The 18361-nt window shown below is 56.1% G+C and overlaps 2 protein-coding genes across 2 annotated transcripts; both read left to right on the forward strand.

Moving 5' to 3' along the window:
• The first annotated feature begins 182 nt into the window (after positions 1-182).
• On the forward strand, positions 183-3536 carry LOC132334319 (protocadherin beta-15-like). The gene has a single exon (XM_059860281.1). The coding sequence runs from the start codon at positions 211-213 to the stop codon at positions 2650-2652; it is 2442 nt and encodes an 813-aa protein (XP_059716264.1). The 5' UTR covers positions 183-210; the 3' UTR covers positions 2653-3536.
• Positions 3537-4626: 1090 nt separating this feature from the next.
• On the forward strand, positions 4627-8373 carry LOC132334311 (protocadherin beta-4-like). Its single transcript, XM_059860269.1, has one exon. It carries the CDS (start codon positions 4656-4658, stop codon positions 7095-7097), a length of 2442 nt encoding a protein of 813 aa, XP_059716252.1. The 5' UTR covers positions 4627-4655; the 3' UTR covers positions 7098-8373.
• The last annotated feature ends 9988 nt before the right edge of the window (positions 8374-18361 follow it).

Here is an 18361-nt window from a genome sequence, read left to right on the forward strand (position 1 = left end):
CCGGGCGGAGGTGGCAGCGGCTGCGGCAGCGAGCTCTGCCCCGTGTCACCCGCTGCCGGCACACCCCGGCTGCGTTACGGAGCGCCGGCCGGAATCCCAGCCAGCGAGGGAAGGCGCCCGCCCCGCACTTCGCCGCTCTCCGCGGGGAATCGCCCGCGACACCCGCCGCGATACCGACACCGACACCGCAGCATCCGCCGCCGCCGCGCCATGGCGCTCGCAAGGCAAGTGCTTTGTGTCTCTGCTTTCCTGTGGCTGCCGCTCGCTCGCGCCGAGCCCATCCGCTACTCCGTAGCCGAGGAGGCGGAAAGCGGCTCCGTGGTGGGCGAGCTGGCGGAGGATGCGGGGCTGACGCCGGCGCAGCTCTCGGCTCGCCGCGCCCGCCTGCTCTCGGAGGACGGCCGGCAGCATTTTCGCTTAGAGCGCGCCTCCGGCCGCCTCGTCGTGGCGGGGAGGCTGGACCGGGAGGAGCTGTGCGCCCAGTCCGCCACCTGCATGCTCCCCTTCGAGCTGCTGCTCTCCAACCCCCTCCAGTTCTTTCGGGTTGAGGTAGATCTGGACGATATCAATGACCATTCCCCTATTTTCCGAGAAGATCGAGTCAGTTTTAGGATCCCCGAAACGAGCGAGCCGGGTTCACGTTTCCCACTGGAGGTTGCTCGGGACCTCGACATTGGCAGCAACACAGTCCAGGAGTACAATATCTCTCCTGAGAACGAGTATTTCAGTGTCTCGTATGGGAGTCGCAATACAGGCAAGAAGTCTCTTGAACTTGTCTTGGAAAAACCGCTAGACAGAGAGGAACAGGCAGAGATGAGTTTCAGTGTTATTGCCATGGATGGAGGTTCTCCTCCCAGGAGTGGCACAGCCCAAATTCAAATTTTAATTCTAGATGCAAATGACAATGCTCCCAAATTCACACAGGAGGAGTACATCGCAACGGTTTTGGAGAACATGCCAGAAGGCTCTCTGGTTCTGACTGTGCTGGCAACTGATCCAGATGCAGGAGTTAATGGGCACATCTCCTATCAACTCAATGAAGGGGTTGATCAGATTGACTCAGCATTTGTGATTGATCCCACAAATGGTGAAATTAAACTCAAAAAACCTCTGGACTTTGAGGCAGCACAAACCCACGAGCTCAGTGTGAGAGCCACAGATGGTGGAGGGCTGTCAGCAATATGCAAAGTATTGGTGGAGGTGGTGGATGTGAATGACAACGCCCCAGAGCTGGTGGTCAGTTCCTTCAGCAGTCCCCTCCCCGAGAACACAGTGCCCGGCACGGTGGTTGCCCTGTTCACGGTCCGGGACCGGGATTCTGGTGCCAACGGGAAGATCTCCTGTGCCCTGGAGGATCAGCTCTTCTTCTCCCTGCGGCCAGCCTATAAGAATTACTACGAGCTGGTGACAGTGAGCGCGCTGGACCGCGAGGAGACGCCTCAGTACATGCTCAGGGTCACGGCAGCAGATGCGGGCTCGCCCCCTCTCACAACCACGCACACCTTCACCGTGGACATCTCGGACGTCAATGACAATGCGCCCGTCTTCAACCAGACCTCCTACACCATGTACGTGCGTGAGAACAACGTCGCCACGGTGTTTGTAGGAGCCGTGAGCGCTGCAGATGCTGACGTGGGGCTGAATGCCAAGGTGACCTATTGGCTGGCAGCAGAGCAAGGGCCGGAGCGGGCCTGGTGCTCCTGCATCTCGGTGAACTCGGAGAACGGACACGTGTTTGTGCTGCGGCCCCTGGACTACGAGCACTTGAGGCAGAGCGAGGTGACGGTCAGTGCCTCTGACGCGGGCTCTCCTCCCCTCAGGGCCAACGTCACCGTCCGCCTTGTGGTGCTGGACGAGAACGACAACGCACCGCTCGTGCTCTACCCGGCCCAGGAGAGCAGCCCGGCCTCCAGCGAGCTGGTGCCCGTGTCGGCCGAGGCGGGCTACCTCATCAGCAAAGTGGTGGCCGTCGATGCCGACTCGGGACAGAACTCCTGGCTCTCCTACCACCTGCTGAGGGCCACCGAGCCGGGGCTCTTCTCCGTGGGCCTGCAGAGCGGCGAGGTGCGTCTGAGGAGGCCGGTGACAGAGAGAGACAGCGTCAAGCAGAAGCTCCTTGTGCTGGTCAGAGACAACGGGCAGCCCCCGCTCTCAGCCACGGCAGCTCTGAGCGCTCTCCTGCTCAAGGACTTCTCCGACGTGCGCCTCCCTCAGGGCAGCCCGGCCACCGAGGATCAGGACGCCTCCCTGACCACCTACTTAATCCTTGCCTTGGTCTTTGTCTCCCTCCTCTTCCTCATCTCCACCGCAGTCCTGCTGGCTCGCAAGGTGTGCCGGAGGAAGGAGCTGAAGGCCGGCCATGTGCTCTATGCTGCCGACACCTTGCAGAGCGGCCTGGCCGATGCAGCCGCCGCAGGGACCCTGCCCCGCCCCTATTGCTACGAGATCAGCCTCACAACGGGCTCGGGCAACAGCGAGTTCAGATTCCTCAAGCCCATCCTGCCCAGCCTGCCCCCACAGCACTGCGCCGTGGGCCAGGGCCCCGATGAGGAACAGGAGTTCCCCGCTGTCCCTGTCAGCACCGAGGACATGGCCCCAGACAATGCTGGCACTCTCTCTGCAGGACAGTTCAATGCTCTTTCCTTCAACTAGCTGGGGGCTGCACAGGCAGGGCGTTCATGGCCCATGTGGGGAGGCGATCCTCTCTGCAGCAATGATTTCTTGAGAGAAAATATGCTCCCTATTGGCCAGGCAAATTCCTGCAAATTCTAAGTCAGACTAAAATTTGTCTTTCTCTCCAAAAACACAAGTTAGGTAAAATTGTTACTTTGATTCTCTCCCTCTGATAATGGTATATTTCTCCTTTGTCACAGTCTTTTAATAGGCTTTCCTTATGCACTTCCACCTTTCTCTTGTATCTCTTGCTGTCTGAACAGACCTTGGATTGTTATTCTTTTTACAGCTCGTTGGCACAGTTGCATAGACAGGTCTCATGCTTGCTGAAAGGACACAAAGTCCCTTTCCCAGAAAAGCAAGGTGGTTCTCAATGGTGTGTCATGATGCTGTGCTTGCAAACACATTTTTCTTTCTGGGATTCTGGATGTCTCTGCCTGAGATGCATGGGCTCTGTGGGTTGCACTTTCTTCTCAGTATTTCTGCCTGCAAAACCACTGTGCCTCTGCAGATGTTTCAGTAATTCTGCCCAGTGAAACAGTGAATCTGTCCTGTCCAGCCATTGCAATGCTGACAATTCCAGCTCTGCAGAGTAAAAGGCTGTTTTGACCCTATGAGTACAGGGATCTCATCTTCTTCAGGGCAGGCAGGAACAGGAAAAAGCACAACAAAATCTTCCTTTAGCCCATGGGTGGGTTTTGTGTTCTGTCCCCTTCAGATTGTCTTGAAATACAGCAGCAGGAGATGTCTTAGGGTAGGCTTTAGAGGGTCATGAACACATATTGATTGTCCTTGTGTGCATGAAAATGTCACATGTCCTTCAAAGATAATTTTCTGAAAATAGAAACAAGAAGAATTGAGAACAGGACTTTGAATTTTGCTTCTCATTCTTGTTTCTGAATTCAGTTCTTTCTGTTTGGGAGAAGAAGGCTGTCTCTACAGGAGTAAATCCTTTTGTGATAGAGGGTTTGCATTCCCATTTTTGCCCTTTCTTCCTCTCCTCTCCTCTCCTCTCTGCAATGTACTGAACATTATTTTGTTGTTTGCTCTTGAGAAGTTCTTCCAACCCTACTAGAATAATTGGTGCTTTAAATAATGTCTGTGATACATGGAATATCCTGAAAGCCTCCCACACACTATATTGTGCTAAAGTTACACAGTTTAACATTGAAAGCTGCTAAACCACCAAGTTGAACAATTTAAAAGAATGTGTAGAAGTGTAATAAAGGGAAGACCATACCTCCTTTTGTGGAGAGAGAAATTTTGCAGATACGTTCTTTACTGGAAAGCTCCTTCAAGGTTTCCCAAGGTTCTGCGAGTCTTTTCGTCACTATATCCCTTGAATAAAGCAAAGTTGGGTGGGTAGAATAACCACCCAGCGTGAGGATGCAGGCGGGAGAGTATTCATTGACACGTCCATGCTTTTACAAACTCCCTGTCTCAGAGCACGTTGTCCTGTCGAGAAAGGCGCTTAGCCGTTGCGGGCTGAGAATCGTCTTCAGGCTGTCCTGGTGAAGGCCGCGTTCCGTTGCTGGCGCCGGGTGTCCCGGTGGCTTCGGCATCGCGGGCCGGGCCGAGCGGCAGCGCGGGCTGCGGGCGGCGGCGGCTGCAGTCCCAGCGCGCACCGCTGGGTGGTGCCCTCGGCCAAGGCGGCGCCGAGCGGCTGCGGCAGCGGAGGCGGCCGAGCCCGGAGCGCCACAGCCCGAGCAAGCTCAGCCCAGCCCAGTTCAGCTTAGAGCCAGCTCTTTTCAGCTTAAACCAGCACAGCTCAGCCGGGCGGAGGTGGCAGCGGCTGCGGCAGCGAGCTCTGCCCCGTGTCACCCGCTGCCGGCACACCCCGGCTGCGTTACGGAGCGCCGGCCGGAATCCCAGCCAGCGAGGGAAGGCGCCCGCCCCGCACTTCGCCGCTCTCCGCGGGGAATCGCCCGCGACACCCGCCGCGATACCGACACCGACACCGCAGCATCCGCCGCCGCCGCGCCATGGCGCTCGCAAGGCAAGTGCTTTGTGTCTCTGCTTTCCTGTGGCTGCCGCTCGCTCGCGCCGAGCCCATCCGCTACTCCGTAGCCGAGGAGGCGGAAAGCGGCTCCGTGGTGGGCGAGCTGGCGGAGGATGCGGGGCTGACGCCGGCGCAGCTCTCGGCTCGCCGCGCCCGCCTGCTCTCGGAGGACGGCCGGCAGCATTTTCGCTTAGAGAGCGCCTCCGGCCGCCTCGTCGTGGCGGGGAGGCTGGACCGGGAGGAGCTGTGCGCCCAGTCCGCCACCTGCATGCTCCCCTTCGAGCTGCTCCTCTCCAACCCCCTCCAGTTCTTTCGGGTCGAGGTGACTCTGGACGATATCAATGACCATTCGCCAATTTTCTCCGACGAACGAGTCACTTTTAAGATCGTGGAAAAGAGTGATCCGGGATCACTTTTCCCACTGGAGGTGGCTCAGGACCTCGATATTGGCAGCAACGCAGTCCAGGCATACAGCATCTCTCCCGAGAACGAGTATTTTAGTGTCTCCTATGGTAGTCGCAATACAGGCAAGAAGTATCTTGAACTGGTCCTGGAAAAGCCACTAGACCGAGAGGAGCAGGAAGAGATAGGGTTCAGTGTTATTGCCGTGGATGGGGGCTCTCCTCCAAGGACTGGCACTGCTGAAGTGAAAATTATCATTCTAGATGTAAATGACAATGCCCCCGTCTTCACGCAGGAGGTGTACACAGGGCAGGTTTTGGAGAACATGCCAGAAGGCTCTCTGGTTCTGACTGTGCTAGCAACTGATGAGGATGCAGGAATTAACGGGGATATCTCCTATCAACTGAGCCAGGCAGTGGGACAGAGGGACTCAGCATTTGTGATTGATCCCGTAAATGGTGAAATTAAACTCAAAAAACCTCTGGACTTTGAGGCAGCACAAACCCACGAGCTCAGTGTGAGAGCCACAGATGGTGGAGGGCTCTCAGCAATCTGCAAGGTGTTGGTGGAGGTGGTGGATGTGAACGACAATGCCCCAGAGCTGGTGGTCAGTTCCTTCAGCAGTCCCCTCCCCGAGAACACAGTGCCCGGCACGGTGGTTGCCCTGTTCACGGTCAGGGACCGGGATTCTGGTGCCAACGGGAAGATCTCCTGTGCCCTGGAGGATCAGCTCTTCTTCTCCCTGCGGCCAGCCTATAAGAATTACTACGAGCTGGTGACAGTGAGCGCGCTGGACCGCGAGGAGACGCCTCAGTACATGCTCAGGGTCACGGCAGCAGATGCGGGCTCGCCCCCTCTCACAACCACGCACACCTTCACCGTGGACATCTCGGACGTCAATGACAATGCGCCCGTCTTCAACCAGACCTCCTACACCATGTACGTGCGTGAGAACAACGTCGCCACGGTGTTTGTAGGAGCCGTGAGCGCTGCAGATGCTGACGTGGGGCTGAATGCCAAGGTGACCTATTGGCTGGCAGCAGAGCAAGGGCCAGAGCGGGCCTGGTGCTCCTGCATCTCGGTGAACTCGGAGAACGGACACGTGTTTGTGCTGCGGCCCCTGGACTACGAGCACTTGAGGCAGAGCGAGGTGACGGTCAGTGCCTCTGACGCGGGCTCTCCTCCCCTCAGGGCCAACGTCACCGTCCGCCTTGTGGTGCTGGACGAGAACGACAACGCACCGCTCGTGCTCTACCCGGCCCAGGAGAGCAGCCCGGCCTCCAGTGAGCTGGTGCCCGTGTCGGCCGAGGCGGGCTACCTCATCAGCAAAGTGGTGGCCGTCGATGCCGACTCGGGACAGAACTCCTGGCTCTCCTACCACCTGCTGAGGGCCACCGAGCCGGGGCTCTTCTCCGTGGGCCTGCAGAGCGGCGAGGTGCGTCTGAGGAGGCCGGTGACAGAGAGAGACAGCGTCAAGCAGAAGCTCCTTGTGCTGGTCAGAGACAACGGGCAGCCCCCGCTCTCAGCCACGGCAGCTCTGAGCGCTCTCCTGCTCAAGGACTTCTCCGACGTGCGCCTCCCTCAGGGCAGCCCGGCCACCGAGGATCAGGACGCCTCCCTGACCACCTACTTAATCCTTGCCCTGGTCTTTGTCTCCCTCCTCTTCCTCATCTCCACCGCAGTCCTGCTGGCTCGCAAGGTGTGCCGGAGGAAGGAGCTGAAGGCCGGCCATGTGCTCTATGCTGCCGACACCTTGCAGAGCGGCCTGGCCGATGCAGCCGCCGCAGGGACCCTGCCCCGCCCCTATTGCTACGAGATCAGCCTCACAACGGGCTCGGGCAACAGCGAGTTCAGATTTCTCAAGCCCATCCTGCCCAGCCTGCCCCCACAGCACTGCGCCGTGGGCCAGGGCCCCGATGAGGAACAGGATTTCCCCGCTGTCCCTGTCAGCACCGAGGACATGGCCCCAGACAATGCTGGCACTCTCTCTGCAGGACAGTTCAATGCTCTTTCCTTCAACTAGCTGGGGTAGGAACAGACAGAGGCTTCATGGCCCTTGGGAGGAAGATACCCTGCCTGCAGCACGTGGCAGTAGTACCTCTAGACTAAATTTGTATTTTCATTTGGTGTGATTAATTTCCTGCAAATTCTAATTCAGAATAAATATTTTCTTCCACTCCAAAACACAGACAGGAAAGACAAGGATCTCATGTTCTCACGCTGAGGCAATAGTATGTTTCACCTCTTATGGTCATTTCTGGGAGCGTTTAAGAATGGGGTTACCTCTCCAGCTATGCTGTTGTCTCTCTTTCTGTCCAACAAGACAGTGGTGCTTTTCTTCTCATCTGGGACACCAGGGCACAATTTTGCAGTTTATGATCCATCTTCTCATTGATAAAATTTAGAAATTTCCCAGCTCGGGAAAGAAAATAGATTGAGAGTACAGTTTCACAATGTTGTTTGACGACTGGGCTCTTTCTTCCCTGGGTTCTGAATGCCTCTCTCTGAGATGTGTGGGTTCCATGTGCTTTGGTTTCCTGTCTGTCAGTCAGTCCGTCAGTCAGTACAGCCAGTGTGCATATGCATATGATTCACCAGTGCTGCCTGGTGGAGTTGCTCCCACCCAACCTCTGCAATGCAGGCACTTGCAGCTCAGCTGGCAGGATGAGTTTTCTGACCCTCTGAGTACAGGGGTCTCATCCTCTCCAGGGCAGAGAAGAGCAGTAAAATGTATGACAAAATATTCTTTTTGCCCTATAAAGCAGTGCTCGGTGTTCTGTCTCCTTGAAATACAGAAATGTAACAGAACAAATGGTGTTTGGTTTACTATAACTGTACAAAGTTTTTTAAAAATGTTTATTTCCTTTGGCTATATTTCATGACAACTCCATAAGCCCTTCAGAGAGCATTTTCTGAAGGGCAGAATCGACATGAAATGGTAAAAAGGAGATTGATGCTGGTGCTCTTATTGTTCCCGTATACAGTGCTTTCTTGTTGGGAGTAAAAAGCTGTCCCCACGTGATTTTCTCCATTTGTATTAGATCATTTGCATTCTCCTTTTTTCCCTTTCTCCTACTACTCTCTAAACTGAGCTTGAGCATTGTCTTTCTTTTTCTGCTTAAGGACTGCCACCCCATGTATAATAACGTTTACTTGAATGATGTCTGTGATGCATGGAATATTCAGAAAGCCTCATGCTGTGTTTTGTTGAAGTTATAAAGTTTAATATTGTGAACTTGGACACCCCTGAGAGCAAAACTAAAATAAAGAGAACACCTGAATGCCTTGTGTGGAGACAGTCCTTGTATTTTCCTTTGCCCTAGCTAGTGGGTGAGTGGGCATACCTCTCCAGTTTCAAGGTACAGCTGATAAAGCATTCAGGAAAATTGGGAGGTCAATGGAATTGCTATCAGGCCTCTATGGTTCTTTTGAGACTTTTAGGCTGAGATGGAGCCCAGGCAGGTCAGGGGAAACTGGGCCCTACTTCCACACAGGCCCTGGGTGTGCTCTGTCTCTGTAAAGCAGTGATGTAGGGGAGTGACCTTCTCACATCTCCTGACAGCTGCATCTGCAGATGGCAATTGCAAGGTGTTTGTAACACTTCAGGTGCAGGAATTTTGGGAAAGAATGGCACAAAACCAGGAAGTACTTCCCTTGGGAAGAATTTTTAGGGAGTGCCTGGAGGTGGGAATTTGACAATTCAATAAAAGAATAAAATCTGCTACCAGGGAGAAGCTTTGGTATCATGAAATGCAGAGGACTACAGCAGGACTGCTTTCACAAGGCCCAGATGAAAAGGTAAGTCTGGGGAGGAAATGGTGCAGTGATGCTGACCAGAAGACTGATGAACATCAAGGATGAAGTGATCCATAATCCAGTTAATCTGGGAAGACACAGGCCTCTGCTGTGCTGTGTTCTGCTCCACAAATACATTGATGGAGGGTTAGATTCATCTCATTTCATCCAAGGAACCTGCAGGCAGGTTCCCCTTCCCACTGGCAAGAAAGCCACCTGCAAACAAGAAGTCTGCATGCAAACTTCCTTAACTGGAACTCTAAAAATTATGAATAAACCTGGTTTACTGTGTGAAAGTCCTGTAGTGTCTTGACTGAGTGGAACAGGGGCACACCTCCTTTCCTGGGACCAGGATCTGCTTGGCACTCTGTGTGTGGCTGAATTCCTGTGTGAAGTTACTTTTACTCAATGTTCTTCACATCTAAAGAGATGTAAGATTACCTGTGCAAATCTCTTCCACTGGTGTGTGTTATGAAAGAGTTGGTGTCTGTCTCTTACTGAGATCATGAGAGACCATCACCTTCTGTGGTTAAACTTCTGGGCTTTGAGTCATTCCAGTTTGAAGCTTCAAGTGTCTGAGGCCATTCATAAACAGATGGTTTATTATGGCTTTTACCCTGTGAGAGGGGGAGGCAGTGCCCTGTCTTGAAAGGGCACTGCTGAGTTCTCCCAAGAAACTCACCCTTCCCTTTAGGAAGGATTGAGGCCTTAGTCCAGCCCTCCTTACCAGAAGAAATGTTTCTGGACTTGTTGGTCATCAACACAGATGAGCTAATCAGAGATACCAAGACTGGAGGCAGCCTGGGCTGCCATGACCATTCACTGGTCAAGTTCTTAGTCCTGAGGGATATGGATCAGGCAGAGTAAAGCCAGGACTGTGAATTTTAGAAAAGCAAAGTTCCAGCTCTTAAAGGATTTAGTCAATGGGGCCCCTCAGGGGAAAGTGCCCTGAAGGACAAGGGAGCAGAACAGACCTGGCAGATCTTTAGGGATGCTTTCCATACAATGTGTACCCTCTAGAACCCATGTGTAGGAAAGCAGGAAAAGAAGGGAACAGACTAGCATGGCTGAGGGAAGATTTGCAGGTCTAAAAAAAAGGGAAAGAAAGAAATGAGCAGCTGTGGGATAAGGGACAGGTGTCCTGAGAAGAGTTTAGGGATGCTGACTGGTTGTGTTGGGATAGGGTGAGGTCAGCCAAGGCATGGCTGGAGCTGGACTCTACAAGGACGGCAAAGAACAGCATGAAGGGCTTCTACAGGTAAGTCAGACTGAATAAAAAGGTAATAAACCTGTGTGTCTCCTGATGAACAGAACTGACAATCTGATAAAAACAGACCATGAGAAGGCTGAGTTACTCAGCCATATCTTTGCCTCAGTCATCACTGGCAAGGTCTCTTCTCACACATGTCAAGTGGATGGAGCTCAAGGCAGGGACTGTGGAGGAAAAAAGTCCCTCTCACTGTAAGAGAAGATCAGGTCCGAGACCACCTGAGGAACTCGAACACAGAAAAGTCTGCTGCTGGCTTGTTCTACCACATGGAGTTCGAGAATCTGAGGTTGCTAATGGCATTCCAAAATTAAGCTCTATTGGCAGAAAAGGTGAGTGGGATAAAAAGGTCATCCAACCACGACTGCTTAAAAAGCTGGGCCATTGCTGGGGAATATTGTGGTTTTAAACGAATGGACTATGACTAGTAATACTTCTCTTGTTAAGAGAACTTTTTATCAATATTGTATCACCATTACAAAAGCATTTTCCTGTGCGGTAGAAACAGCATTAGGACGCCTCTGCCTTCTTCCCGGTCTTGATCAGCTTCTCAAAGAAGAGATGGGCTGGAGAGGACCAAAGGCAGGAGGTCCCTTCTGGGACCCGATGTCTCCGTGGCGCTGTGCTGTCCCCGCGAACTGCCCGTGTGCAAGGCAGCGCTGGGCAGCGCTCGGTGCCTGCAGTGCCGGGAGGAGGCTGCGGGCGCCGCTGTTGACCGAGAGGAGCGAGAGGAAGCTCGGAGCGCTGCAGCCCCGCCCGCTGCGGACAGGATCTCTTGCCCGCTCCCTCTCCGACTCGGCAGATGCCGGATTGGGATCGTACCCGCGGTGCGGATCGGTGCTGCAGCGAGAAGGAGGGCCCAGCGGCAGCGGCCGGAAGCGGTGAGCCGGAGAAGAAATTAGGGCAGAAGCGGGAGCCGGAGCGGTTGAAGATCGGCGGTCGGGGGGCGAACTGCTCGCTGTGTTGCGGTGCCGCGGCGGAGATGTGCGCGGCGGGGAGGCGCTGGGGCCGGCGGCAGCGAGCTCTGCTCTGGGCCGTCCTGCTGGCGGCGTGGGAGGCGGCGTGGGGGCAGCTGCGCTACTCGGTGCCCGAGGAGATGCCCAAGGGCTCGTTCGTGGGCGACGTGGCCAAGGACCTGGGGCTGCAGCTGCTGGAGATCCACAACGGCGGTGTGCACATTACAGAAAGAGGTAGGACTCAATACTTCTCTCTGCACGGGAAGACGGGACATTTAGTGACGGCGGAGAGGATCGACAGAGAGCAGCTGTGCCGGCTGGTGGAGAAATGCGTGCTGCGCTGTGAGCTGATAGTGGAGGGACAGATGCAGGTTTACCGAATCGAAGTAGAAATCATGGACGTTAACGACAACGCGCCCAGCTTCAGAGAGGCAGAAACAGAGCTGAGAATGAGCGAGATGACAGCCCCGGGGTCGCAGTTTCCACTTCCCAGGGCTCATGACCCCGATACGGGCCGGAATTCCCTGCAGAGCTACGAGCTCAGCGGTGACGAGCACTTCACGCTGGCCGTGCAGGCGGACCCCGGCGGCGATCAGCGTCCCGAGCTGGTGCTGGCGAAGGCGCTGGACCGGGAGGAGGCGGCGTTTCACGAGCTGGTGCTGAGGGCGAGCGACGGCGGCGATCCGGCACGGACGGGCACGGCTCGGATCCGCGTGACTGTGCTGGACGCGAACGACAACGCGCCCGTGTTCAGCCAGGCGGAGTACACGGTGCGTGTGGCCGAGGACGTGCCCGTGGGCTCTGTCCTGATCACCGTCACGGCCACCGACGCTGACGAAGGCTTGTTCGGGCTCGTGAAATACTCTATGAAGAAAGTGACGGACATGGCATCAGATATTTTCCATCTGGATACTGAAACTGGAGCGATCAAGCTGTTGATGGTACTGGATTTCGAGGAAAGTGATTCGTACGAACTGGAGGTGCAGGCACATGATAGTGGAGCTCTTTTCGACACTGCCAAAGTCGCGATCACCGTGACAGATGTGAACGACAATGCGCCCGAGCTGACAGTATCATCAAAGCTGAACGAGATCTCTGAGGACGCCCCCTCGGGAACTGTTGTTGCACTCTTGTATGTGCAGGACCGGGACTCGGGGGCCAACGGCGTGGTGCGCTGCTCGATCGACAAGGACATCCCGTTCCGGCTGGAGAAATCCTTCGAAGACTACTACCGTGTGGTGACAACGAGAGAGCTGGACCGGGAGCAGGTGTCAGAGTACAACGTGACGGTGCGGGCGGCCGACGGCGGGTCGCCGTCGCTGCAGAGCAGCGCGGTGCTGGCGCTGCGGGTGCTGGACGTGAACGACAACGCGCCGGTGTTCGCGGAGGAGCGCTACAGCGCGCGTCTGGCGGAGAACAACGCGGCGGGCGCGCTGGTGCTGACGGTGCGCGCCACGGACGCGGACTGGGGGCAGAACGCGCGCGTGCGCTACCGGCTGGCGGAGGGGCGGGTGCGGGGCGCGCCGCTGTCGTCGTACGTGTCGGTGCAGGCGGAGACGGGCGCGCTGTACGCGCTGCGCTCCTTGGACTACGAGCAGCTGCGCGAGCTGCAGCTGTGGGTGCGGGCGGAGGACGGCGGCGCGCCGGCGCTGAGCAGCAACGTGTCGGTGCGGCTGCAGATCGTGGACGAGAACGACAACGCGCCGCAGGTGCTGTACCCGCCGCCGGCCACGGCGGCCGCGGGCTCGGGCTCGGTGGCGGCGTGGTCGGGCGTGGAGCTGGCGCCGCGGCGGTCGGAGGCGGGCGCGCTGGTGGCCAAGGTGGTGGCGGTGGACGCGGACGCGGGGCAGAACGCGTGGCTGTCCTACGAGCTGGCCAAGGCCACGGAGCCGGGGCTGTTCCGCGTGGGGCTGCACAGCGGCGAGGTGCGCACGGCGCGCTCGCCGCTGGCCCGCGACGCGGCGCGCCACAGCCTGGTGGTGCTGGTGCGGGACCACGGGCGGCCGGCGCTGTCGGCCACGGCCACGCTGAGCGTGGTGCTGGCCGAGAGCGTGGCCGAGCTGCTGGCCGAGCTGGGCAGCGCGGCCGACGAGGCGGCGGCGCCGGCCGAGCCGGCCGCCGGCCTGACGCGCTGGCTCGTGCTGGCCGTGGCCGCCGTGTCGTGCCTCTTCGTGGCCTTCCTGCTGCTGCTGCTGGCGCTGCGCCTGCGCCGCTGGCACCGCCGGCAGCTGCTGCCGCCCGACAGCGGCGCCTTGCGCGGCGTGCCCGTCTCGCACTTCGTGGGCATCGACGGCGTGCGCGCCTTCCTGCAGTCCTACTCGCACGACGTGTCGCTCACGGCCGACTCGCGCAAGAGCCAGCTGCGCTTCTCGGCCGCCAGCTCCTGCGACACCCTCCCGGCCCGACCACCAGATCAGGCTTCGGGTGATCTCGTCCCTTCAGAAGACCAAGTTACCGAAAGCGGCGGGCAAGTTGCATTTCAGGTACGGTAATTTTTTTACTCTATTTAATGGGCGAGGTGTTTAGGATTCTTAGGCTAGCCACAGATGATTTACAGTCTTAGAAACCATGTTTTTACAAAGTCACCCGCTCATGAATGTCATCCCCTGAATGCGTGCTGAGTCTGCCTTTTATGTTCTACGTGCCATGTTCTTTACCGCTTGCAAGAGCTCTTTTTGCCTGGCTTTCCCCAAGGCTGGAAGGTTCTGATGCATGTGTAACTTCAGGAAATCTCATTCTCTCGGTCCTCTACTGACCGTTCTTTGAAATTGTTTAAATACTTGCTAGCACCCGGTTCCAAGCAATTCAGTGTCATTCCTTGTATCAGCTCTCAAATTCCAGTTGAATTCGGGGATCTTGAAAGCCGACACACTGAACTTCCAGATTTCTTCCATATCCTCCTTAAACAAACGAATTATTTAATCCTTCTTAAGCGTATTTGAATAGACTAGTATTAATTTGTGAATAATTCCTCTGATCGAGTTCTTTCCCACAGCTGTGTTTCGTGACTTAACCTTTGGATTCCATACAAATGGTCCATTACTATGCAGGCATAGTCATCGAAATAAAGTATATTTACTAGAATAAAGATTAAAAAAATACCTAAATGTAAAGTACGATTCCTCACTATCTATTTATAGTAAAGCTAATTTTGGAATGTGAGTAAATCTTGAAAACAGAGATTTTAACAGTGTTTCAGTGTGTGATGCTTGAAAATGTGTGTCTAGCTTGTTACAGGCAATTCTCGCCATATAGGAGGCAGTGAATTGACTGCTAAATATTTCAACAGAAGTCCCCTGCCCCCATGTAAAGAGCCACATCCATCTCTCAGTATCTTGTGGAGATGGTCACAGTCTTGCGTGCTTCGGATCCATTACAAATTGAAATCCACATCTTGTTGTGACAGAATGGTAATTTCTTACGAGAAGTTGTGTATAGGTTCAGCTGGATGGAAAGGAATTGTCCTTCACTTGATGAACTACCAGAGTTAGCAGGAAAATATATTTTCTAACGAGACATTACTGGTCCAGTGAGGATAGCTTGACATTGGCACCACAGAGACCCAGGGCTGGAGAACGTGTCAGAGCAACTCCATGGAGGAGACAGTGTGGAGAGTTTTCTAACCTCTCCTTGTCTTCTGCATAAGGGGCTGTGATGATACACAGCCTTCCTTCAGGATTTTTTGTTGTTATTTTTTTGTTTGTGGCTTTGGCGATTTTTTCTTTACTGTAGAAGAGACGAGGATCTAATTTACAGGTAAGATAAAACGGTTTTTTGCAAGGAATCTGTCTGTTTACTCTTGGTTGTTCAAACAACCATAGCTGCTGCCAACATTTCCCAGGAAATCTTCTTTAACGCCTGAGACCAGCTACTATCTGCCTGTTTAGGATATCAGGGAATGGTTTCTGGGATACACACACAAAAGTAATTCGGGGTTGGGTAGTATGGGTACTGATAAGATGATGCTGAGCTTTGAATGCCAAAAGAGATGGGATCGGGTGTGGTGTGACCTCTGTGGTGTTCTCAGAGCCTGGGATTCCGGCTTCGCTTGTCCATCAGCGACCACTGTTCAAAGCTGGTAAGCTTAGCGCTAGCTGGGTATCTCAGCCATTGTAAATATACCCACTACCCAAAGAAATGTTTCAGTACTCGATACACCTTGCCTTTTCTTTCCCTCACGGAGGCGGCACAATGGCAGCGAGGTCACCGAGCACCCCACCCTAGAGATCAGTAAGCTGACAGTAGGGGCAGAGACCAAGATCCTGCCCCACATCCCTCAAGAAAAGGGAGAGGATCTGTCCGACAGAAGACTTGCAAGTGTAAACAATTCAGACAACGGGAATTCCTAGGAGGTGCACGGTTTCAGTACTGATAGATTTTCTCTTTCTCGCTCCTGACAACATCTGTATTTTTTAATCCATCCCGATGCAAGCGAATGCAGGGCAGGACCTTGGGCTGGTTTTTTTTCCTTGGACGTTGCGGTTCTCAGGCTCGGACTCAGGGTGTCACTGTTGGCCAAGGCGGAGAAGCTGCTCAGCCGTCGGCTCCTCCCCCGCGCCCGTGTAGCGCTACTCCGCACTGCGCAGAGCAGAGAGAAAAGCAGGAACCGCTCGACTCAACCGTCCTCCGACCCGCAACAGGGATTTCTTCTATTTATTTCTCTCGAATACTGGTTCAGCTACCCGGAAAGGCTAATTTTTATCCGTCCACAGAATACCCTTCAGGAAAGCACGGAATGGAGGTCAGATGGGCAGCTCAGGGCTGGGCAGGCGCTGGGCGGGTCGCTCTGCTGGCCGCGCTGCTGCTGCTGCTGTGCGCGTGGGGCCGGGTGGCGACCGAGCGGGTCCGCTACGCCATCCCCGAGGAGCTGGGCAGAGGCTCGCTCGTGGGGCCGCTGGCGCGGGACCTGGGGCTCAGCGCGGACGAGCTGCCGGCGCGCAAGCTGCGGATAGTCACTGGTGATGAAAAGCAGTACTTCACTCTCGAGGAAGATAATACAAATCTGCGTGTAAACGGCAGGATAGATCGAGAGAGCATCTGCGGGGCCGTGTCTCCCTGTGTCCTCAGTTTGGAGGCGGTCGTGGAAAACCCTTTCGACATATTTCATGTGAGTGTTACTATCCAGGATATCAATGACAACGCACCGCAGTTTGACAGAGAATTTGTTACCATAGAAATTATCGAGTCGACGCCTCCTGGGACCAGGTTCCCTCTGGGCAGTGGCAGGGACCCCGACATTGGAGTGAATTCTTTACAAAACTACGAACTTACCCCCAACCCAGTCTTCTCCCTCTTAGTGAAGGAGAGCCCTGATGGGACAAAACACGCGGAACTGGTACTGGAGAAAGTCTTGGATCGAGAAAAACAGAGAAACTACCATTTGATACTGACGGCAGTGGATGGTGGGGATCCAGTCCGATCTGGGACGGCCCAGATTAAGATTACCGTGACCGACGCAAATGACAACCCGCCAGTATTCACCAAAGAAATCTACACGGTTCGACTGATGGAAAACCTTCCAGAGGGCTCCCTAGCTTTTCAGGTGAAAGCTACTGACAATGATGAAGGTACAAATGCAGATATTACCTACTCCTTCAGTGAAATAGCAAAAAATATCCGCCAGCTCTTCTCTCTGGACCCTAGGACAGGGGAGGTGAAGGTTACGGGAGCCTTAGATTATGAGGAAATGAAATACTATGAAGTGAGTGTTGAAGGCAAGGATGGGGGCGGGTTGACAGCACACGCCAAAGTGCACATAGACATTATAGACGTAAACGACCATGCACCAACACTTTCCCTCCTGCCTATCTTGAATCCGATACCTGAAGACTCAGTCCCGAGCACAGTTGTGGCTGTGATCAATGTCCGGGACAGAGATTCGGGAGAAAACGGAGACGTGAGCTGTAAAATGGACGGAAATTTGCCTTTCAGATTAGAAACTTCATCAGAGAACACATACAAACTAATAATAGCAAGTCCACTGGACAGAGAAAACGTCTCCGCTTACAATATCACCATCACTGCCACGGACCGGGGCAGTCCACCAATGTCGAGTAGCGTGGAGCTGGTGCTGGAGGTGTCGGACGTGAACGACAACGCGCCGGAGTTCGAGGAGGCGGCGTACAGCGCGTACGTGGCGGAGAACAACGCGGCGGGCGCGCTGGTGCTGCGCGTGCAGGCGCGGGACGCGGACGCGGGCGCCAACGGGCGCGTGAGCTACTGGCTGGCGGGCGGCAGCGCGGGCGCGGCGGGCGCGGCGCCGCTGGTGTCGGTGGAGGCGCGGAGCGGCGCGCTGTACGCGCAGCGCTCCTTGGACTACGAGCAGTGCCGCGAGTTCACGGTGGCCGTGCGGGCGCAGGACGGCGGCTCGCCGGCGCGCAGCTCCACGGCCACGGTGCGCGTCTTCGTGCTGGACCGCAACGACAACGCGCCCAGGGTGCTCTGGCCCGCGGCGGCGGCGGCGGCGGGAGAGGCTCCGGGAGGGGCGGCGGCGACGCCTTTCGAGGTGGTTCCGCGCTCGGCCGAGGCCGGCTACCTGGTGGCCAAGGTGGTGGCGGTGGACGCGGACGCGGGGCGCAACGCGTGGCTGTCGTACGAGCTGGTGCAGGCGTCGGAGCCGGCGCTGTTCCGCGTGGGGCTGCACAGCGGCGAGGTGCGCACGGCGCGCGCCGTGGGCGAGCGGGACGCGGCCAAGCAGCGTGTGGTGGCCCTGGTGAAGGACCACGGGCAGCCGGCGCTGTCGGCCACGGCCACGCTGCACGTGGTGCTGGCCGAGAGCTTGCAGGAGGCGCTGCCGGAGCTGAGCGAGCGGCCGGCGGGCGCCGAGGCGGCCGAGGCGGCGGCCGAGCTGCAGTTCTACCTGGTGCTGGCGCTGGCGCTGCTCTCGGCGCTCTTGGTGCTGAGCGTGGCGCTGGCCGTGCTGGCGCGGCTGCGCCGGGCCGGGCCGCCCGCCGTGCTGCGCTGCCTGGGCGCGCAGCGCTTCTCGCTGGCCGGCGCCGCCTTCCCGGCCGACTTCTGCGAGGGCACCTTGCCCTACTCCTACAACCTGTGCGTGGCGGCGCCGGCCCGCGCCGTGCCCGAGGCCGTTTGGCCGCCGCCTCCGCCGGTGCCCATCCTGTCGGCGGAGGAGCTTCTGGGCGGGGATTCCTGTGACAAGCCGAGCTCCAACAGCAGCGCCGTCGAGAGAGAGGTGCCCGCTAATCCCGACGCACCGCAGGTCTGTAAAACCGTAAGGTTCTGCTCTTCTCCTTGAGCCTTTCTTAACAGGCT

This window comes from Haemorhous mexicanus, chromosome 15 (genome assembly GCF_027477595.1).
Source record: "Haemorhous mexicanus isolate bHaeMex1 chromosome 15, bHaeMex1.pri, whole genome shotgun sequence".
Lineage (NCBI taxonomy): Eukaryota > Metazoa > Chordata > Aves > Passeriformes > Fringillidae > Haemorhous > Haemorhous mexicanus.

What these genes read in the sequence shown, in the direction of transcription:
- LOC132334319 (XM_059860281.1), top strand. Translation starts at nt 211, where the DNA reads ATGGCGCTCGCAAGGCAAGTGCTTTGTGTCTCTGCTTTCCTGTGGCTG.
- LOC132334311 (XM_059860269.1), top strand. Translation starts at nt 4,656, where the DNA reads ATGGCGCTCGCAAGGCAAGTGCTTTGTGTCTCTGCTTTCCTGTGGCTG.